The sequence below is a fragment of the Siphateles boraxobius genome, unplaced genomic scaffold (genome assembly GCF_051911475.1).
Source record: "Siphateles boraxobius isolate OS27281-9 unplaced genomic scaffold, OSU_SipBor_1 119, whole genome shotgun sequence".
Taxonomy (NCBI): Eukaryota; Metazoa; Chordata; class Actinopteri; order Cypriniformes; family Leuciscidae; genus Siphateles; species Siphateles boraxobius.
This window is the reverse complement of record NW_027508721.1, coordinates 3,378,014-3,402,664: the sequence shown is the minus strand read 5'-3', so window position 1 is coordinate 3,402,664 and position 24,651 is coordinate 3,378,014. Positions and strand designations below refer to the sequence as shown.

At 39.8% G+C, this 24,651-nt stretch overlaps 1 protein-coding gene across 1 annotated transcript in view; it reads right to left on the bottom strand.

Annotated features, from left to right (window-relative positions):
* Positions 1 to 24,326, bottom strand: part of ugt8 (UDP glycosyltransferase 8) — a 29,731-nt gene extending 5,405 nt beyond the window's left edge. The window contains exons 1-4 of the mRNA XM_077204350.1: positions 23,912 to 24,326; positions 8,981 to 9,807; positions 3,896 to 4,038; positions 1,287 to 1,363 (exon numbers count right to left, since the gene is read on the bottom strand). Of these exons, the coding sequence (XP_077060465.1) occupies positions 1,287 to 1,363; positions 3,896 to 4,038; positions 8,981 to 9,805 (1,045 nt within the window). The 5' untranslated portion in view covers positions 9,806 to 9,807; positions 23,912 to 24,326. The remainder of the gene's footprint in view (positions 1 to 1,286; positions 1,364 to 3,895; positions 4,039 to 8,980; positions 9,808 to 23,911) is intronic.
* Positions 24,327 to 24,651: the final 325 nt, after the last annotated feature.

Here is a 24,651-nt window from a genome sequence, read left to right as displayed (position 1 = left end):
ACAAACACACACACAGGCTTTGTGTCCTCTAAGACAACAGAGACATTATCCTTAGATATGCAGAAAAGAGCAGTGAGGAGGATTGCTCTCTCTCTCTCTCTCTCTCTCTCTCTCTCTCTGTCTCTCTCTCTCTCTCTCTCTCTCTCTCTCCCTCTCTCTCTCTCTCTCTCTCTCTCTCTCTCTCTCTCTCTCTCTCTCTCTGTCTCTCTCTCTCTCTCTCTCTCTCTCTCTCACACACACAGTAAATCGGTTTTCCAGTAAAAATATCTAAACAGCCTTAAAACAGGGTATAAATTACTTGAGAGGCAAAACTGCATAAAAGTTAAAGACCATTTTTTTGTGTTTTTAAATTTGATTTATAATTTTCAAAAGTTTGAATTGGTAAGATATTTTTGTTGTGAATTCCCCTAAGCTTTTTATTTGAAAAAGTTATATTATAATTATATTATTATATTATACATTTTATTAATTTATTTGATCATAAATACGGGAAAACCAGCAATATTGTGAAATATTATTACAATATGAAATTTGTTAATGTAATATATATATATATATATATATATATATATATATATATATATATATATATATATATATACTGTATTTATTCCTGCGATGGCAAAGCTCAATTTTCAGCAGCATTTTGCATTACTCCTTCAGTGTCACATGGTCCTTCAGAAATCATTCTAATGATGATTTAGTGGTCAAGAAACATTTCTTAATTAATATTTTAATAATTAATGTTTATTTGTTTGTGAATATTGTAAAGAACACCAATTTCTAAAGCACACCCTTTATTTGAAATACAATATTTTGTAACAATGAAAAAAGTCTTTGTCATTGTTGATCATTTCAATGTATCCTTTCTGAATTTTTTTAAAATAGTAATTTAGTAAAATAGTAAGGAGGACTGGAACAAAAATTCAGTCACGCTTGAGATTAGAGTTCAAATCTCACTATTAACTAACTTTAAATTAAGACTTTTGCCTCAAATTACTCCTAATTACTGCTTATTAATAGTAAGGTAGTTGTAAAGTTTTGGTATTGGGTAGAATTAAGGGATGTAGAATGTGGTCATGCAGAACAAGGCATTAAAATGTGCTTTATAAGAACTAATAAACAGCCAATATCCGAGTAAGATGCATGCTAATAAGCAATATAGTTCATTGTGAGAATTGGACCCTAAACTAGTGTTGCCAAAAATTCCAGAGGGAACATTCAAACTTCATATGACTTTCTAAAAAATTTACTTTTATTTAGTGAGAAATAGGATGTTTACTTACCCAACAGATCGTTCTGAGGCATCCAGTCCACTAGTTTAGTATTGTTACCAAGATTTGGGGGAGGAACTCCAGAAAACCTACAGAAATATTGAATTCGGTAAGATGCAGGCAGCTCTTTTAATAGGCTCTTTAAAAACATTAAAAACCTTTTAGGCAATCTAGGGCTAGTGATAAATTGTCAGCTGATAAATGTGAAGAATTTGTAAGTTATTCAAAAGCATCAAAGATACATTGTGAGATTAAAGGAGTGAGGTATACTGAGGAAAAAGGTACATTAGAGAAGAGAGACAGAGACCAAATATTTTACATGCATAATTGGTTTAGTAACAAAGCTTACATTCAGAAGGCAAATAAAAAGCAAAAGAAGAAAGACAATCCACCAGCATCAATCAAACATGTGGATTCCTTCAGAGCTTATAAAGGCTACAAAGCACAGACATGTATGCTGTATTTAAACATGATTTTTTTTAAATAAAGAGAAATAACCATTATACATTTTAAGCATGTAATTGAAGGGAACATGAAACTGTATTCATTTGATTATGTAAAGTGACAGGTTTCCAAATAAAACAAAAACAATGTAGGATGGGACCTGGAAGTTTAAGTCAAATTACTGTGGTAACTATTTATAGAAACAAAATTATAGAAAGGCTGCTTTTCCTACAACAGTCACCAAAAACAATGCCCAAATAGCTAATGTATAATGCTATTTGTTAACATTTTTGCTGACCACATCACCTAGGCAACATCAACAGAAAAGGGAATACATTTTAGATTATGAAGATTTAGAATATGGAAGTTTGTTGCACATAACCCCATAACAATGAGTTCTGAAAGATCATGTGACACTGAAGACTGGAGTAATGATGCTAAAAATTGCATGGCTTTGCCATCACATTAAAAAGTTACATGATAACATAATAAAAACTGTTAATTTAAATTGTGATTATATTTTACAAAATTACTGTACTTTTGAATAAATAAATGCAGCCTTAGTCAGCATAAGAGACTTCTTTCAAAACCATTAAAAAACAGACCCCAAATTAACTTCTGAAAGGTATGTATATTGATAAATTAAAGGGTCAACTGTAATTTGATGTTGGCTTTAAGATGAATACTAGGAGTCTTTGGATATCTGCTAAATAACTAATTAAACCAACAGCAATAGTTCTTTAGTGAAGATTATATGAAGCCTTTGCTTTGAAGTCAGGCTCAAGACTTAGTAAAGATCCGGGATTAATGTATGTGTCCTATGTCACTCACTGGTGGGCAAATGCACACAGCCTACAGGCAAGTATGTGCTAAACCTAATGACAAACATTCAAGAGTTACTAAGAAACCTGACAGAAGTCAGTGACTCTAATTACCACTACTAAAATGTATGCATATGTCAGAAAAAAAGAGTTCAGACCATATCTTCGTCACGTAACAGCAGTGGTATATTTTGTGGATCACTGGAGTGTGTCTGTCTATCTGTACATTATATTTATCTGGTATGTGTGTGCTCCCTGGGCATTTCCACTCCCAATAGTGTCCTCATTAGTAAAGTCTTGCCATGGCACATTTGCATGAAAGCAACTGAGATTATATGGCATGACTACAGGAGTCATGACAAGAATGCCTATGACAACAGAAGGTGCTGCTATTTATAAGCATGCAGCTTCGCTTAGGAAAATATAAAGAGTTTTTTTTTCTTATTTAGGCATAAAGAAAGAAAATTCCTTCAATGAGAGATTTAAAGTTTACATGCACGTGTGACACATTTTCCACTAACTGATAAGAGAATCACATCTCAAATTCCCTAAATTCTTTTATAAATGTTATAAAATATTTTAAAGTAGATAAATTATTCCCTTATGTGGTTCCAGACCTGCTGGTTGATCTTTTCCATGGCATTATTACTCATGGGGACTGAGGCTTTCAAGCTTCAAAAAGGAAAATTATCATGTTTACGGTATCATTACAGTGGTTCTATATTAATAGCAAAGTAAAATGTTGGTCTATTTTTCACATAAAGCTCATATGGCTTCAGATGGCTTGGAATATAGCACACAATATGAACTACTTTTAGATAGTCCCCATTTATTGTAATTAAAAAAGGAATCAATAAAAATCTTTAAAAATTTAAAGTCATATGGGTTTATGACGAGTATATAATGACAGAAGTTTTGATTTTTGGGTGAACTACTCCTATTATGCACAATTCCTATATAATTTAATGTGAGGGTTTCAAAGGCAATTGGTATACCATTTAAGAGACCATGTGTCTCTGAGCCCATTGTAATGAATGTGTATTTCTGAAAGTTTTAAACACAACATACCACAGTATGAAATGATGATCAGAGTAATGATTACATAATGCTTTGCATTTAGAAACCATTGAAAAGTCTAACAAACCATCAGATCATTTTCCATGAGGGTTTTCTGGTTTGGAAATGGAAAACAAATTTGTAAGTTGTAGCCACAGGCTTATCAGTGGCCCGCCACCATATCAGTTGCCAATGGATACTTTGTGATATAAAAAACTTTAATGGAATGATACGCAGGGGACTTGATCTGTCAGTAAAATGGTTCACCGATCACTTGAATGAAGGAATGAATGGCAGTACCTCCAGATGACTCTCTGTGGTAGACGGCTCAAGGCTCCAGCAAGTTTCTGAGCAATGTCATCTGACAGATACTTCACTCCTGCACCAAACGACACCACCACAAAACCATGTTCATCTGTATTCTTCACCCAGGTTTCAAACTCCTGTACACACACGGATCAAATACAACACAGTTCAACAGTCAATCTATGAAATTTGTGATGACTATATTCACAAAGCAATTCAATATTACACGGAAATCAAAAACCAGACCAAACATTTCAAAGGACTGTATATAAATCAAAAAGGTTTAATTTGTCTCTAAATCATCATTTTATATGACAAAATAAAACTAATATTGTTACATCAACAACATTTTACAGTCTGATAAAGTAGAAATGCAGTATGAGTGATCACCAGCATGTTGCAACCTAGTTTGTCCAAAGGGACAATACTAACTTTCAACTTTCAATTCTAAAAAAGTGAAAACATTTTGATCATAATTGGAAATCCTTTTAAGGTGTGGATCTCCACACTCCACACATATCTCAAGCTACTTTACCTTTGCCATAGAATCCCTCAACCTGAATTATTCATATAAAATTTCTCAAAACCTGTTTCTCATATTTTGTCAACCACAGAGGAATGGCATTTTCAAATAGTTGCAATGGTAATGCCACTACTATGAAAAATCTGTGTAGACTTTAGACCAGGTGTGTCAAACTCATTTTAGCTCAAGGACCAGATTTATTCAAACTTAGCACATCCACAGAGAGCAATCTGGAAAATATAATGTGCAGAATGGTTTTATTCTGCTTTAATAACCAACACTGGGTAAATCAAAAAGAAGCATATGGAATTTACTAAAAGAACTTAGATTAAACTTACAACTTAGTTAAAGGGATAGTTCACCCAAAAATGAAAATCCCATAATTTACTCACCCTCAAGCCATCCTAGGTGTATATGACTTCTTTTAGCCAAATACAATCGGAGTAATATTCAAAAATATCCTGGCTCTTCCAAGCTTTATAATAAGAGTGAAGGGTATCCTACATTTTGAAGCCCAAAAAGTGCATCCATCCATCATAAAAGTAATCCATAAGGGTGTTAATACAGGCCTTCTGAAGTGAAGCGATGTGTTTTTATTAAAAAAAAAAATCCATATTTATAACCTAATAAACTATATTCACTGGCTTCCGGTAACGGCCGTATGCGAGTCTAGTTCCGGCGAAGAGTGATGGCTGAAAGAAGAAAGTCATATACACCTGATGGCTTGAGGGTGAGTAAATTATGGGATAATTTTCTTTTTTGATGAAGTAACCCTTTATCATACACATTTAAAAAAAAAAGAAATCACAGAATATTGACCAAACAACAGTTCTCTTGTATTAAAGATAAAATAAAATAAACCAGAACACCACAAATTAACGCCTAAAAGAAAACACTGTATGGTTAATATTCTGCTCCAAAGTGGAAAAATTAACAGGACTGTTTTGTGACAGTTGTGTCACACAAAGATATTTTGTTAAATAAAAATATGTTCTGTCATTAAAAAAAAACCTTCATACGACTAATAATGATTCATGCTTAAGAGATATGATAACAATGACGATGATGGTGATTTTTGGGTTAACTGTTTTTTTTATGAATATTTAAATTAATTCCACTAACTGAAAGCTTGAATTAGTAATGAAAATGTATATATATACACACAGTGATAAACATTGAAGCCCACACTGTTTTAAAATTATAGCCATTAGACTTACTATTACTTGTGATTTATTATATTTTTTTTATTTACAAATTTACAACATGGTCATTTACTAATGAATATTTACTGAGACTGTTTATGTACAGATGTATTTTTTAACTTTGTGAACCTAATGACGACATGTTAGTAACAACATGTGCCAGAAGTTACCAGAAAAGGGACAGGGAGTTAATATCTGTAAAACACTGTTTACATGGAGCAAACATAACCAGAAGTTCATCCACCTGGAAAAGTAATCCCCCCATCCCCAACCTCACCCAACCCAACCCCTCAAACACACACACAAGTATTTGAAAAGATTTAGAGCACAAATTATAAAGTAAATGTATTTAGTTTGACATTTTAACTTTTCAAATACTTTTAAATTGGTTGTTTCATTTGTTTCATTTGTATCTGGTATTTTTTGAATGAGCCTTGTGTCATCATCTTAGCATCTATGAAAGCTTGACTGAGGCCTAGTACAATATTAGCAACTCAAACTGAAAGTGCATTATGGTAAGTAAAAAGTGCATTGTTGGCACTATATGCAATTGTTAGCACACAAAAATGTAGTACTAATGAGACTTAGCCTTTTGTTTTAGCAGTTAGCATAGCCTCAAAATGAGCATGTTTTTGTGTAAGAACTGCTTTCTTGCTGTCTGAAGCAGTCCAGCTGCAGCTGAACAGCCTGCATTGGCCTGGCACTAACTGTCCGCCCCTCACACTGGTCTCAGTGTCCTTCATACACACCCGACAATGGGCACATTTACACACACACACTCTGCACTGACAAACACTATTTGCATTATGGCTCCACAGCATACAATGAGGCCATTTGGGCGCTTGGTATTCCAACAGTGCAAGCTTAGGTTTAGAACCCCCACTCCTATTCAATGGACAGCTCCACGCAATCACCCGCACTGATAAGAACGACCTTTGTGAGCATGACGCCCTGGTGGCAAAATCAAAACTTCATATAATTATGAGTGAAATGATAAGGAACATAATAATGACTTACATAAACTAGATTAAAGAAAATGTTTATATATAACTTGCATTTTGCACATTTTCACCACATCAAGCCTAATGAATATGAATAAGTGGAAGGTGGACCAAGGTCTTAGAGGGAGTGGGTTGTGGCATTTGTTAGGCTGAAGATCTTAAAATGAAAATGAGGTTCCTGCGTCAGTCGATATCATGACATAATTTTCTTGGCATTCATGAACTCAAGTGTCAAAAGCACTGCATGTGCACATAATGCACTAAAATAACAAGGTTTGGAATGTATCCTAACAGTCGATTGTGGAGCAGACAAACACATGTTGGTATTTTAATTGATCCAAAAATACTGTTTATAGGCCTGCCTGTGAACATGTGAACTAGTATAGACAACAAAAATAGTGATTAGGAATGCACAATATTAAAATTTATACTATTTTGATGAAATTAATTTAATTAAAAAAAACACTAAAATCTAAAATCATTCATTGTAAATGCTGAATTAAGGCATCACTTTATAATGCATAGTATGACAATTATTAAATTATTTTAAAAAACACTCAGTAAAGTGTATCATTCATCAGCTGATATTTAAGTTTGGGGCAGTACCCTAGCCCCCCTCAATTATATGGCTGCCCCCTCCCATATTTCTGATTATTTAAAATAAAAAAAGGGATTTTTTGAATTGTTACTATATTTGATTGATTGATCAATCAAAATGCTGGGCAGTACAATGCAACGACTGTTTTCAAACTGGTTTTATTTTTGTCACGTGTTGTGCGTGTCTTCTTTGTGTCCTAATTAAATCTGGTGATGGTGGGTGTACAAATTTCAATATTATGCTTTTCCAGTATATCACTAAAAGATGAGTGAGAAGGAGAAAAAATGGCATCTAAATCTGAGCTTAGTTCACCTTTCCAGGACTAAATCAATAGCGGTTAAAGGGTTAGTTCACCCAAAAAAATTATCACCCAAATCATTAATCACCCTCATGTCTTTCCAAACCCATAAGACTTTCATTCATCTTCGGAACACAAATGAAGATATTTTTAATGAAATCTGAAATCTATTTCTAACCCTCCGTTGACAGCTACGGAACTACACCTTTGACACTTCAAAAAGTTCATGAAGATATAGTAAAACTAATGCATATGTGGTTTAGACCACATTTTCTGAAGAGACTTAATTCTTTATGAACAGATTGAATTTAGGCTTTTATTCACATTTTAACATTGATCAGCCAACATAAACAGAAGCTTAACCGAACCTGCTTGGTGTGCTAGAACAAACCTCATTGGTTCTTGCGGAAGCTCAAAAGTGTGCTGTGTAACACACGAGAACAACCTCATTGGTTCTTGCACATCAAGTGAACATGCTTGAGCTTCCGTTTACCATCAACGATGTGTGCGTTGATGAATTTTTATATGTGAATAAAAGCCTGAATAGAATCTGTTCATCATATAAAGCGATTGTGTCTCTTTAAAAAATTTGGACAAACCACTCAATTCATATGGATTACTTTAACGATCTCTTTATGAACTTGAAGTGGTAGTTGCGTAGGCTGTCAATGGAGGGAAAGATTTCATCAAAAATATCTTCATTTGTGTTCTGAAGATGAATGAAAGTCTTACAGGTTTGGAACGTCACGAGGAGGACGTGAATGGGCGCAGGACGTGAAAATGATAACTGCATCGGGCTGAAACTAGCAAAAAACTAGCAAAAAACACTTGCGTCGCGCTTGGCGCTGCATTACACCAGGTGTATAGGGCCCCTGATGTCTTCCCAAACATGAGTCTCTAGTCTAGACTATAAAAGATTATGGTTTACAATCAGGGTTTGGTGTTTCTGCATTCAGTGTTATTCACCTATCATTTGCCTCTAAATTTAGGGATAACTTATAGGTAGGGTTAGGTTTACCGGATATGGTTAAGACTACTTTTTCAGACAGGAATGTTGTTCCTGGATCAACAAAATTTGTTGACCTAGGAACACTTCTAACTCTGCAAAATTAGGGCGTGCCAACTCTAACATTGCGATAGATATGGACGACTTAGGGAAGAGCCACGTTAAAAGGGAGGTTCACACATCAATAAATAACTAACAAATAAGTAGCTGAATTTAGCCTTGTGATAGTACACTAGTGCGTGGAAGCATTTTTATTGTGTTGGACTTAGACTTGGTTCCACTGGATGTTAACTTATGCTTGCTTTTAAATTTTGTTGTGCTGTGCACTACTGGCCACCCTATTCTGGTACCAATATCTTTTGCATCCCTGAAAAGTCATGACACTAAAATAGTCTGAGTAACATAGCAATCTTTAGAGAATGTTTTAAATATAATAGCATTGATTTCTTACCTGTGGCAAGGGGCTGGGGGGTTTGGTAAGGATGCCCCCAACATAGACAACATGTGGCAAAGTGGGTCGTGGGAACTCCAGTGCCAGGTCAGTACATAGCATCCAGAGTCGACTGTTCTGAACCAGATCATGCATGGACACTGATGGCTGGATGTTGTACTTCCTCATGATGCGATCATACTTGGGTAGAACCAGGAACTGGACACCAAACCTGGAAACCAGGTATACTGCTGTGTTAGCTACCCGTTGCAACAATGACATACGGTCTGTTAGCAGAGAGTTAAATTCTGGGACGTAAGACAAAGGTGCTGGCGCCCCAACCTCTGCAGGGTACCACAATCCTGTGCTGAATACGGCGTACTGGACACCCAGGATGTGAGCAATGACAAATCCACACATCTCATTGGGATCAACGAGCAGGAGATCAAAATGTTCACGTTTTAGCTGCTCCATGACAGAAGCACTCCCAACAGCAGCATCACAGTTTTGAGAATAGTGGTCTAGGATGTCAAACAGCTCCAATGCTGTGAGACGCCCCGAAAAGATGTTGCGAACTTTTGATTGGAGGAAGTCGTCAGCTGAGGTGCTGTTAAAGATTCCAGGGTAGCGCTGGAGACGATAATGGTTGGAAGGCGGGATCTCCCGACCTTCGGAGACCAGGAAAACTGTTTCATGGCCCTCGGCGTGGAGAGCAGAGGCCAGGGTCTTAAAGATATACAGGTGGCTCTCAAACATAATTGGAGGAACTACCACTATCTTAGCTGCCCAGGAGAAATTAGCAGCTAAACACCACAATAATGTGGCAAGCAGGAAAAAAGGCTTCATGTCTGCAGAAAGAAAGAAAGAAAACATTATTAGTTACTCTTTTGCCTATTATTAACCCTTGAACTGAGCAATAACATAAATCAATACTTTGTGTTGGCATCCATGAAAGCATAACTGAGGCCTGTTGCAATATTAGCAATGGGATTAAGTGTACAGTATTTAGAGTTAGTCTTTTGTGTATGCTAACAGCTAACACAAAAGACTAATTCTAAATACTGTACAATTAATTTTTGATACTGTTCACTTTATTTAAACAATTCATTTTGATTTAAAACCATTGTTTCAAATTCAAACACGGTAGCATGGTGTTAAACTGATTTGGGGGTAACTCAATGTTTTAATTTTGAAAGAACATGTTTCAATCAAGTAGGTTTGAACAGGTTTCAATCAAGTAATTTAGCTGCTTGTTCAATTTACTAAAATAAAACCATACATTATTATCCATGTAATCCAACATGATTCTTTCAAGATGTTCTCACAACTTAATTTCATCAAGTTTAACCACTTCACTTAATCCATTTGAGTTAAGACTACATGAATGACTTTAGTTGTGTGAAAGTAGCATTATTGAAAATAACAGGATTTACGCTTCCCATCATGTTTTGCACAGTGCTAGATAGGGAGAGTAAACGATGAAATGAAGTGATATTTATGCATTTTTAATCAAGATAATAAAATGGGGAGACTTGTTAATGTTTAATGTTCTATTATGCTGCTATTTAAAATAGTTTCTGTAAAACATGTGCTTAGGTTGGGACCCGCTAACAAGAATTTAAGTTGTTTTAATAAAATAAGCCACTGCTATGAGAATTCCATCGACGTAACCATGATGCAACAACCAACAAGGAAAGCTATGTTAAGCTTGATATGTGTTGATATTATCAGCAATACTCAAAAATATCTTACTTTAAATTAACTCAATTAAATCATGGACAGTGGTCCATGTGATTGAAACATGTTATTTCTACTCAAATATTTTAGCTAGGATGAACTTGATTGAAACATGTTATTTAGACAAGTTACTCAGTTCATAATACATGAAGTATTTGAGTAGAGAAAACATGTTTCCATTATGTGAAACCACAATCCATAATTGAGTTGAGTTAGTTTAAAGTATCATATTTTTAGTGTAGCCTCAGAATGACCAGGATATTGTTTACATAATTGCTCAAAATAGCAACATCTGTACCGTTGCATGAGCCAAAGCTGAAGTGCTGGAAAAATAATTATCAACTGTTACTGTTCATGATTGTTGCTAATTTGTTTGTACATTTTATGAGCTGTGACCACCTGAATCACAGCTTCATAACAAAGCCTTTGCATAGTTATAAAAGTGCAAATTTTCTAAATTCTAAATCATCAAAGGGATATCATTTAGAGTCAGTGGCTGATTCAACCAGCACAACCAAGACACACACTGTGTACTCTGTGTCAGAGCAAATGTGCATCATGACTGAGGTTGTATGTGTGGGCCTATGACACTGTAGATTGTTTCCTCTATTATAATGACCAAAGTTCATTGTGTAATCTGTAAACATACACACACATAAGTCAATTTAACATTACATACACATTTCACACAAAATAGCCTCCTTGTACTCCCAACTATACTCAAATTTATGGGTTGTTCACACTGCTCAAGTTCTATTTGTTTTTTTTTGTTTTTTCAAATTTGATCCTTAGAACTGTTAATAATCAAGGCAAGTTTCCCTTTTTTTAACCAAATTAACACAAGGAAGAATTATATTTCAGAATTTTTATTTACATGCAGAATAATAATGAACATCCTGGTTGCGTATGCAACCCCCCGTCCCTGAAGGAGGAAACGGAGGACGTAGTCGACGGTCGACTGAATGGGGGATCCCGTTAGAGAGCCTATCCTCTTCGACTACTATTGAACGACCCAATGTAATTGGCGTGCGTGATTCGCATCACACACGCCTTTGAAAACGCCACTAACGCTGCCACCTTCCAGTGCCTAAACCAAAGCCTCCTGATGCCCCCGCAAATTTAAGGCGGGGAAGGACAGGGCTTAGGCCAGGGAAGTCACTGCTGTTCCTACAGGACCACTGGGAAAGCGTTCTCCGTACATTGGAAGGAAGGGACGCTGCGGAAGCCACATCCAACCCAGAGGGAGGTAACGTGGAGAATACACATATGAACTGGGCGGAAACCGGGCAGTCTAACGTATGGAATGTCACAGGGGTGGCTCCAGCCTAAGATGGGGGGAGACACACCGGACAGTGACGGCAGAGAGACTCTGCCGAGGGAAGACACGGGCTCGCCGCAGGGAGCCGTATCGTGGAAGAATACACATATGGGTTCGCCGTAGGGACATCAACATATGGACCCAGCCTAACACAGGTTCCACACTGCTTACGAGTGGTAGGCCTAACACCAGACGTTCCGCACGTCCGACGTCGGAGGGGTGTGGAGGAACTCAATAGGGTTCAATTTTAAGGGAACTCAACTGGAGTAGAAAGGCGCACGTATCCAGTGCATAGGAGGGGAATGGCGCAGCAAGCCGACACTTGAACCGGGCTCACGGTGAAACTGGCTTCATGAGAAGGGAGCCCACGGGAAGCAGCGGTTCAACTAGGTGTCGTCCAGCCCCCAACTCTAGAATCTGTTTAGCAAAGCATATCGTCAACGCCCAGGCGGAGCACTTTACACTCATCATAGAGGAGCTCAACACCTAAGTGGACATGTTGCATCTCGGATTTTTACCGAAATGAAGGCAAGCACTAAGTGCAACTTTGCATGGAAACAGCCTTCCCTCTCTGCTGAGTTCCAACAGATATTTGTAGAGCTGGTCTGAGGTCTATGGCTTGCATTCTGTACACGTCCAAGCGAACGGACAGAGAAGCCAGGGCTGGATCTGCCTCCTCCAGGGCAGCGCTTGCAGGCTCACCACCTGCTCCTATTACGGGAGAGGTAGGAACCTTGGGCACAATCCGAGCCGGGGTCTCAGCTTGTGAGAGTTAGCCGGCCCAGACTCCAGGCACAATACGTTGACCGAAAGCGAGCAAGTCCCTACCCTCTAGTAGAGACCACGCGAGCAGGAGAACTGATATAACAGACTTTTTAACTCACTGCCTGCAGTGGCTCAAGGGCGGTCTCTGCAGTGCAGTCGCACCAGGGACAAGGCCCAAGAGGATAAAGAGGGACGCAAGGATTTACAAGACCTTGCTCCTCAGGAACCTGACGATCAGAACGTGCTTCTGCACACTTCTGCAACACGATGAGCGTCGTTTAAACACCGAGGCAACATCATTTTGAGGGTGAAGGAAAACAGCCTACTCCAACCCATTTTGCAGGAAAGAGAGCACTGAAGTGATCGAAAGCTTTCAGGATCTCCTTTGGAGAGAAGACGCACTCAACGACTAGGTTCTACTTCTAAAGGCGTAAGCACGCTACCCATTTCTAGGGGGTGCTCGCAGAAGTGATGGTAACTATAACATGTCCCTGTGATAGCCACCTGAACCTCCGCGTTCAGATGTAAGACCGCCATCGTGCCCCGTCCCAGAAAGAGTTTTCAGGGGAAGTCAGGAAGGCTGTCGATGGGAACCAGGTCTAGTTGGGCCAATAAGGGGCAACTATGAAGATCTGTTCCTCTCCTGACTTGGCACGTAGGTGCAAGCGACGGGCGCAAAAAGACAGGAGCATTCCTCAACACAACATGTGAAGATCACTGAGCACCAGGAGCATTTCTGCTCAGCACTGCGTGTGATGAATTCACTGAGCTACAGGAGCATTTCTGCCCAACACCTGAGTGTGATGAACTCACTGAGCTACAGGAGCATTGCTGCTCAACACCTGAGTGCGATGAACTTCACTGAGTTTCAGGAGCATTTCTGCTCAACATGAAGTGTGATGAATTCACTGACTTGAGCAGGCGCAAGGCGAACATGAGTCGCAGTCACTTTTAGAGGGCTCACTGGGGTTAAACGCATTTCTGGGGGCCCCTTGGGCAGCTGATAGCCAGTGTTTGTCCAAGGGTAGTCCGCTCGGTTTGTACAAACACTGGCAGGAAGACGAAACCGGAGGGGCAACTGAGCGGCCCCGGAATGGTCATGACCCAGCTGGACCCAGGGGATGGAGTCTCCACTTGCCCTGGCTATAACTGTCGTGAGGCTCGATGGCGGCACGATTGAGTAGAGCGGGAAGAGTGGAACAAAGCGTCCTCAGAAGCTTCTGACTCCAAGGAGGAGGTGACGGGTGAGTTGTGACATGCAAGGGAAGCTTGTGCAACGGTCGCAATGTCTAACAACTCGAGGCACGAATGCCCGTTTAGTCGAGGGTCGCCCAGGCCCCCGTTAAAACAACCCCTATGTACATGGCCCCTCTGTTGAAGAGGGTTTGGCAGGAGACCGGGATGAACTATAGTCACACAGGGTGAGCTGCTCTGCCACGGTCACCTCGGGAATCGATCATGAAGCTAGCGCTGAAGCGGTTACATATGGAGGAAGCCAATGGCTGCAACTACCATATACCCCAGGAGCCTCTGAAAGTTCTTTCAGTGGGACCCTTTCTCACTTCAAAAACCAACTGAGCACATTCTCATTGGAGAGACGTGTTAGACCGAGTCCATCTCCAAAACTGAAAAAGAGATACTCAGCCCGTGGGCGAGATTACTCTCTTCCAGTTGACCTGAAGACCCAACGGGCTCTGGAGCACTCGAAGGGAAGGACACTGTACTGATACTCCACCCTTACACGCAACCCACAGGATGGCCTGCGGTGCGGAAGGTAGAGATCTGTGCACATGGCTTTCAGGTCGGAGCTGCAGACCAATCTTGGGCCAAGATGGTCACGACCCACCACCTAGTAGCACGAAGAACGAGTTTACAACTGGCCTTCGTATCGGCTGGAGGAGCGGCTATATCAAATCCTTCGCCAGCAGGATAAGATAAGCACGCACATTTCAGGAGCACTGCTCAACACTCGGTGTGATGAATATCACTGAATTTTCAGGAGCACGTCTGCTCAACACCTAATGTGATGATTATCACTGACTTGAGCGGGGTAGCCGAGCCTGAGGTGGGGCAGCAAAATAGAGAGAGTGGTGTTAGTGTGCTGTGCAACACTTACCTGTCTCCACTAGCGGCAGGGGGCGCGTGAGAAGGCGGATGACCGGGTCCTCGAACGCACCAAGCTGCCTACTGGCGACCAAGGGGGAGCTGAGGGGTGTAAGGCTATACAGGGTCACACCCGCCAGACTGGCCCTCTTGGGACCCAGGAACAGATGAAATTGCTCTCTCTTTGAAGTGTGGGTACCGCTTGCTCCGCTTTTTTTTTTTTTTTTTTAGGGAGCCAGCGGCGGAACAGACACACACACAAACAAAGGCTCCACCCGGCCCTCACCCGGGGGGAGGGATTGATCGTGCCACTCCAAGAGCATCTCATCCATTCCTGGGCGGCCCGCTCCGGAATGCTTTCGCTGTCGCTTGGCTTGGCAGCGCCTGGAGCGGGCTGGGCGTCTCTACTGCGGCCGGCTCCATGCTGAGGCCTGGGTGGAGGCTGCTGCGGAGGGCCAGCAGGAGCGGCGGCGGCCGGGGAACGCCCACGCCGACGAGCAGGCGGAGGAGCTGCCACCGGCGGCGGGTGGAGGTAGGCTTGGGCGGTATCCAAATTTTGATACCGTCAAACCTCCTCCCTATTTTACCGGGTTATACGGTATTACCGTGACTAATTAAAAATTATGACATAAGGCTCAGACAGCGTCACCAAACTGTTGGCTTGTGTCTACACCGTTCAGAAACTGAATACCAGATCGGGCATAAAAAACACACAAAAAAAAAATCAAGGCCAACCCGTGCACGTTGTGTCTGATCCCTGTTGACGGCATTAAATGTAATATGAGCCGGAGCCCTATTTAGACTCGACTATTTTTAATACGTGGGCCGTTATAATATGGTGGCGCCTAATAATTGTTTAACCCAGGTGCTCAGGGGATGGTAGATATAAATACTATTTATAAATGAGCAAAAATGGGACAATTAATAATATTTAATTATTTTAATTATGACAATTGTATTCATTTTATTAATTAATTTAAATTAAATTAACAAGCAACAAGCCAGAAGTGCATTTGTAAATCCGGTGACACGCGTCCATTGATTTTTATTAATACAACTTTTCTGTCAGTGCTGCAAAGATTAAGTTGACGATCGCCATCTCCTAGTGGACGCGCATATATAGAGAGAAATGCAAATCATGGATTACATAATCAGAAGGTATAGGCTAGCCTTTTTCTTTTCGTTTTGAATTGTTTCGTTTAAAGAAATTGACGATTGATATCTCCGTAGTGAACGCGCGTATAGAGAGAAATGCACATCCTGGATTAATCCGAGAGTATGCTGCCTATATTTCTTTTCCTTTTGAATTGTTTCGTTTAAAGAAATTGACGAATCGCCATCTCCATAGTGAACGATAGAGAGAAATGCACATCATGGATTAAATAATCAGAGAGTAGGCTAGCCGATTTCTTTTCGTTTGGAATAGTTTCGTTTAATTTGATGATCGCCATTTCCGTATAGAACGCGCATAGAGAGAAATGCACATCATGGATTAAATAATCAGCGAGTGGCCTATTTCTTTTCATTTTGAATTGTTTCGTTTAATGAAATTTCAAGCTTTATTTAGATATCTTTCATGTCTGTGAGACATACACTGAGGTTCGGTTAATTTATGATGAGATTTCAATGCAAGTGACCGCGGCGCCCCAGCGCACGATCATGTCATGATTATGTTGTCTGCTATATTTGATTCTTATTTATTATTGGTTGATAAAAAAAAAAAAATGTATATTAAAATTAGGATACAATTTATACAAAACGAAATTCACTTTAAAGAAAGGCCTTTTACAAAATGAAACTTAATTAAGTGGTCAATGTCTGACTCCGGATGCATCCCATCTTACTCGTGCTGTTCAGTTTTCATTATCAACGTAAAAAAAAAATAACATTATAATATTTTAACAAATATAAACGAATGCGCTTATTTAATGAACTCGGGGCAAAATGCATCCTCGCAGCACTGAGTGGGTGGTTGTTTCGGAGATGCGACATTAGGTTAGAGGTGTTTCCATCTCTCGCGGTCACCTTTTTTATTGCAACATTTACAAATTGCCTAGTCAGTATTTACCGCCTCTCCCTTCTCTCTCTCTCTCTCCTCCACACTGTCACTAGAGACAACTACATAAGCATTTTTAGGCATTGAATAAATTATATTTATTTATTATATATATAAGTGCCGGTAATGACGGTATTGAAACTGATACCGTTGCTATTTTAAGACCCCGCGGTATACGATATTACCGAAATACCGCCCAACCCTAGGCAGCAGCTGGCCACCGGGGCAGGATGTGCCGGATGACCTCCGTCTGCGCTTGAGCGGCAGAGAACTGTTGGATGCAGTTCTCCATCGCGTCGCCGACCAGCCCAACCTGGGAAATTGGGGAGACCAGGAACCGAACCTTGTCCGCATACGCCATACCAACCAGGCTGAGCCAACGAAGGCGCTACTGGACCACCAAGGTGGACATCGCCAGACCGATCACGCACGCTACGACAGTCATGCCCCTGAGGGTGAGGTCGGACGACCTCAGACGAGGATCCCCCCAAAAGGCAGCGGCCGCCGGACACAGGTGCACCTGTGTCGACAGACTGCTCCAATGGAGGGAAACCTCGCAAACCTTCACCGTTCCTCCATCAAGGGTAATGAGGGGGAAAAGCTATTCAGGCAGTTTCTTGCAGAGAAAGATGCTGTTCACCACCTGATAAGCTCTCCATGCATTTCGGGAAAGAAACGCACTGGGGCGGCGAGCTGAGAACTCTCAGCTGAGAACTTTCAGCGCGGCCCGCCCCAAGATACCAAACTCCAGATTCCAACCGAGACTGAACGGGGCACGGTGGAGGTTACACTCAAGCCCGGCAGCCTCGGCGGCCGTTTCAGCATAGCTGATAATTCTGGATCCGGCTCGGGCAACATTGAACTCCCGGAGGGAGACAATGCAGCCGAGTCATCATCTCTAGAAGTCAGCTCACCCTCCGATGCTGCAATCGGCGTCCTGTCCTCCAGGGGAGCCCCGAGTGAAACCGCTGGCCCACCCATTACAGATGGACCATCAGACAACACAGGAGGCTCCAGTGGTTGCAGTGGAAGGGAGGAGTGAGGAGCCCACAGGGAATGGTTACCGGGCGGGACATCCAACACTATCCTCCGGTCACCCATCCCACACAGCACCCGGTCCCGAGGGTGGGGCATGGTAATGGGGACTCGCTCTCCGCGAACGAAGGCGAGTCTCGCCCTCAACACTGCGACAGTCATGTTCCCACAGTGAAAACATGAGCAGTCCACAAAAGCTGTCTCAGCGTGCTGTAAGCCCAAACACGTGACACAACAGTTGTGACCATCAGAGAGAGACAGGGAACGACCGCACCCAGAAACGCACGGGCGGAATGACATCTTGAAAAAGACGCGAAAATAGGACCGTCACCAGTGCCGGAGCACACAGGGGAATGACCGCGGCAACACTGAACAGAGAACTGAAACAGTGAAGCACTCACTTTTCCGCCCTCTAACCAGCCATCAACACACACAAACATTTAGAAATTTGTTGCTGTTAAAACAGCAGTTGAGAGCTCAAAGCTCGCGATCACCGCTGCACTCGCGCTGTAGAACACCAGCACTGGGAGAGTCTTCCTGAAGAACACCGACACACTCGCTCGTTGTAGACAACAGCACTCTCAGACACATCAAACGATCGGCTCCGAAGCGAAAGGCAACTACTGCATGCATCCACTTCCGTATTTATACCCGCGCCGCGGGGGCGGAGTGTGTGATGCGAATCACGCACGCCAATTAAATTGGCTCGTTCAATAGTACTCGAAGAGGATAGGCTCTCTAGCGAGATCCCCCATTCAGTCGACCGTCGACTACGTCTGACGTTATCGACTGAAAGGGAACAACAATATTTGAACATCAATGCGATATTTATTTTTATTTTTTAAGAAATACTTGAAAAGGCTGAAATAGCCTACTTTTATTCAGCTGTTCACATTAAATCGATTGTCCAGGTTATGTTCAGTATGTTAGGAGCATGTTTCCTTTGTTCTAGTTTGACCCGCCGTTTCATAGTTTTCTGAAGGATCATGTGACACTAACTGGAGTAATGGTGCTGAAAATTCAGCTTCAGCTTTACCATGACATGAATAGATTAAATTCTAAATTATATATATATATATATATATATATATATATATATATATATATATATATACATACATACATATACATATACATACATACATATATATATATATATATATATATATATATATATTCAAATATAAAAATAAAGTTATTTTAAATTGTAATATTTCACAATATTACTTTCTTTTTTCTTTTTCTTTTTTACTGTATTTTGATTAAATAGATGCAGCATTGGTGAGCATAAGAGACCATGATTTACTCACCCTCAAGCCATCTTAGGTCTGGTGTATATGACTTTCTTCTTTCTTCTCCGAACACAATCGGAGTTAAGATGTACTTAGAGATCAGATGTGCTCCTACAGTAGTCACATTCAAATCCAGACTCAAAACACATCTGTTTAGCTGAGCATTTAATGAATGAGCACTGAGCCACTGTTCGTCCGACTGTTTGTACTGTATTTTACTTTCTTTTTTATTCCAAACTGTTTTGATTATTCTTATTTCTTTTGATTATTTTAATTTCTTCTATGTAAAGCACTTTGAATTACCATTGTGTATGAAATATGCTATTTAAATAAAATTGCCTTTCCTTAAATTAAATAATATCCAGGCTCTTACCAGCTTTGTAATGGTATTGAATAGAGCCTAGGTTTTCATAGAGCCAAAGCTCCAAAAAGCACATCCATTCATCATAAAAGTAATCCATATGACTCTAATGGGTTAATAAATGCCTTCTGAAGCGAAGGGTTTTTGTAAGAAAAAAATATAAAATATATATAAAAAAATTTATAAAATAAAATCACTGGCTTCCGGCAGCGGCCATACGCACGTTCAACATACAGTTGAGTTCTGGCCACTGATCTATATAAGTGTATATAGATTAGTGGTTCCGGCGGAAGTGTGACCTCTGACCTGACGTACAGTATGAGCTCCTCTTCTATTATATCGAAATCCTCCTACATTTTTCTTTAAAACTTCTAATTTTAGACTTCTAATTCATGACCGCAGTCTTGTTTTGCTGTATCCTCTGTGCTTCCCCATAGGTCACTTTTCACCTAAGCTTACGCTACGCCTACGTCATACTTCATACGTCAGGTCAGAGGTCACCCTTCCGCCTGGATCTCAACTCTCTGAACGCGAAAGAAGAATGTCATACACCTAGGATGGCTTGAGGGTGAGTTAATTTTCATTTTTGGGTGAACTATTCCTTTAAAACTTTCATACCTCTAAATCATGAGACTATTCTAATTACATGTCAGAACAAAGTCATATGAGCCTTAGAAATACAATAAATCAATAAAAATTACCGATTGAGCACATGGTTCTCAGAAAATGTCTGCATGACTTAACAGCCCAAGACTTAAACAATAGGTTTAAACATTCCCTAATGCTTTGGTGTTCTCATCTGTCATCTTTAGCCTCGCTTTTGTGTCTCACACCTTAATTAAAGAACAGAACCTACAGCAGATCATGAGTCTGGGGATCAAATAAACAGGTGAATGTGATTGTGTTAGGGGAGAAAGACAAAGATGCACACAAGGTAAATCAAGAGGCAAGAACAAAAAGGTAATGAGAAAGAGGAGGAGGAGGGATTTTTATTCCGTTAATGAAGCTGTTTCTAAGGTGGACAGGTCCCTGTGTGATCTGGGCCACTTCAAACTATTGTATCTTTATTTAGACGTTCATTCAAATAAGGTTCGCCACAATTCTCTTTCCTAAGATAGCTAAATCAATAGTGTGCTGCACGGAAAAATCCACTCTAAAAACAAGAGCAACGTCCCTGTCAGTTAAAGTGGAAGCTATGAATATTGTTGTTGTGTTTAAGATTTACAAACCGCTCTGTTCCCAAATATACAGAAAGATTGTCCTTAAATAATAAAACATTTTCAAGTTAAGTGTGACGAAAGCCCTACCTGTAAGTAACAAACAGGTGTTTAGTGGTGTTCAGACACAGTTAAGCTTCAATTGGAGAACAAGGAGACTTCAGAAGGTATGTTTCCCCGACCATATAAGCCAGCTGTTGGGGTAAATTTCTCATTTCTCTTGCCTTTAAATGACGGCTGTTGTTTCTACCGTGACCCTTCCACCATTTGGCTCTCTCAGTTTCAGGTGGGCTATCACTATTACAACTTTTTTATACCAGACTGTTTACGGTTGCCATGGCAACCATGCCAGAGTCAAGCTGTACCCTAGCAACGTCATAGCTTGTGTTACTAATGGACGGTTCAGGTTTCCTGCCCATCAGAAAGGAGAATCATTCGCTATTAAACACATGGAAAACGTTGAGATGAACGATAAAACCCAATAATTTGATTACATTGCTGTCTATGCTGCCACATAAAAAAGCCTGATGAAAATGTATCATCCTGATCACTACCGCTTAGTTTCCATACTATAATTAAGTGATTTTATAATGCATTAAACTGCATATAAAATCAACAATTTGTTTGTCATGTACAGCAGGTTAACACCTACATACTTTTATGAAAACATTATTATACTGAAGGGCATTTGTGATTTAGCCCGAACCATTTCCAACTAACCTTTTTGAGAGAAACACTGCATATTTCATTTAAATAGTACATATGTCAGATTAAAGCATTTAAAAAAACTTTCAAGGAGTCGGGGGAAAGGTCATCTACACAAGCAGGCACAGCTTGATGACATCATCATGCCGTTTTACAAGCCTTCAAGACTTAAAGTCACATTAAGACACGTGCATTACAGTCAGGTGACACATTACGACGACGTGCTATCTGATAAGGGCTAATGAATACCTAGACAATCAATCAAAGAACAAATCCATGGTGTGATCACAGTGAATTCTTGTTAGGGGTTAACTGGATTTCTTTAACCACAATGGGGGATTTCCCGGCTCCCGCAAAAAGCTTAGTTATATTCATCAAACAAGGCTAAATAAAATGTAGACATCATATGTTATGTTCTTTTTATTTTGTTTTATTTTTGATACAATAAGCAAGGACAAAAGGTACTGTGAAAAGGCAATTTTCTGCTAAATTAGGTAACAAATGAACTTGATCTAAATCTCTAATGTTTTACTAAGGTCACACAACTGACATACCACAAAAGTCCAGTAACAACCTCAATCCAGGACCTTGAGCTTCGTAAAAAGACCTTGCAACTTAACAACAAGTTCAGGGCTTAATGTTGACAACAAACCCCCACCAAAGACCCCACTAAAGACACTACATGCCTAGAAAGAATGACGTTAGTGAGAATAATCCATTGGCTAATGGATGCTTTGCGTGTGGTCGCGAGTTCGAATAGACTTTCAATATGCAAAGAAATGCAAAACCCGCTAGGCCACATCCTTTTCAAGGAAAAGATGTCCTCTATTTACAAGAGGACAAAACAGCTGATTGTATCATACAGTAAATGTCATGGAACACAGATAAGATTGTTAAGTTTTAAAATAATATCTCACAGAGATTGAAAGAAAAATCTCTGCCCAAAACAAAATGATATTCAAAATCATTAAAAAACAAACAAACATAAAAAAGCCGCATTAGACTTATGCCATCACACCATTCCTGATCAATACTAGTGTTTTTCACTGGATTTAAACAACATACACAGGTATCACAACAGAAGACTGTAAAGTCCAAACAACAGCCACTCATGGCAACAGAAATTAAACTGGTCGAACAGGATCTACTGCACACGTGCTCATGCTTACAATATGCCCTTTAAATGATACTGCTCTGACAAGATGGAAAAAAATGAATGAAAATACTGTATAAGTGGTGAGTTTTTCATATTATTATTTTGAATTACATTAAATCATGGTACATTCTTTGACATACATCAAAAGGGACACTCACCCAGCACTAAAGTGGGGACTGAATGATGTTATTCACATATGATATTGGTTTAGAGAGAAACTGTAAACTGTGCAAGACAGATTAACATTTATGCTTGCATTCACCAAGCTGGCCATGCTGGGGGGGGGGGGGGGGGGGGGGTATTTGGTCTGGATATATCTTAAAAATCATAATAATGCATGATTTGAATACACACTTTTAATTAATCTATTTTGTGTACACTTGTGCTTATCAAGAGTGCAAGGGAAGCTTTTAGTACTTTTTATTGGTTACATGATTTGACGTCTTTAGTAGGCCTATCATTTATTTTGTGTGTAGGCTATATCTCACCTTAGACATCCTTATATGTCATTGATGTGTACATTTGGGCTAACCTTATTTTCTTTGTCTTTTAACCCAGAAAAAAGCCAAATATAAACTAGACTATTGTGTGAATGGCATTGGGTAGCCTAATAATTAAGGCATCTCAGATTACAGGACGTTCTCAGAAACCTTAAGTAGCCTATATTTGAACAATTATCCAGAAAGGTTTTTCTTTCTATTTTTATTTAACATGAAAACAAATCGAAGACAATGAGATTTATTTTATAATAACTGACATTATCTTTTTATTTCAGTTCAGATTATTTTTTTAGATCGATGATATGGAGACAGGAGTTGAATGTCAGTCTTACTGCAAACTGCCCCCTGCTAAACGAGCCTATCGCTGGCCAGTTAAAAATTAATGAAGTGGGCCGGTAAAAGTGAGCAGGTAAATCTTCAGATCACGTCCCAAACGCTCACTTGTTTCTCAATCCTCAGGAAACTATTTTAAAGACATCATGTCACGGGTAGCCTACTCGATTATATCCCGATAACGTATTATAAAAAAAAAACACCTAGACTTTAAAACATGTCACATGCAGCAGCGCGAGCACAAAACAACACAGAACCCGAAGGACACACTTGAGTTTAATCTTCCTGAAAATAGCGAAGGCAAATTTATCCGCGCTCACAATGTTGCGCGTAACACCTGTTTCTAGTAGGAAACGCCGCCCTTCGCCGCTTACCTGTACAGGTGGTCCCGGTAAATTCGGTGTCCTAATGTATGTGCAATACACGTCCCCTCAATCTCCTGAGCCTCTGACACTTTTACATAAATCCTGAAACGGTGTTGGCCGGTTAAAACTGCCCGTTTGCCACAACAGGCGAGGTGGTTTACCCAATGGCTATGAGATAAGGCGGTGTGTATCAGAACTCCGGGGAGGGCGGGATATGCGAAACCTCAATTCACAGTCACGACAGGGAGTGGTCGAGCCATGGCAGGGTAAACGCTAGAACAGTAGAGAGACTTCGGCCTTCCAGATCCCATGGTGAAGCGTCAGGTGCGTAGTTTGTTCTTTCAACACAGGTATTAGCATTTGAGGAGAGTAGGCACAGCGCTTCCATTTAGGCAGAGCTGTGTTATAAATATGATAAAGACTCACAGAGTCATTGACCACTCCTGAAGATAACATCATCATACCTTTGACGTCAATTTGACAATAAACTCTAATAACTGGCTAATACGCCTATTGACTGCGTAATAGTAAAATAATAATAATAATAATAATAATAATAATAATAATTTCGAGGATTAATTAAGTGTTCGGTTATGAGGATGCAGTTTACAAGACTTCTTAAAAGTTAATTGGTGAAACTTTACAATAAGGACTCATTAGAATGCAATAACTAACACGAACTAAAAATGAGCATTGTATTTTTTACAGCATTTATTATACTTTTTTAACGTTAGTTAATAACAAATATT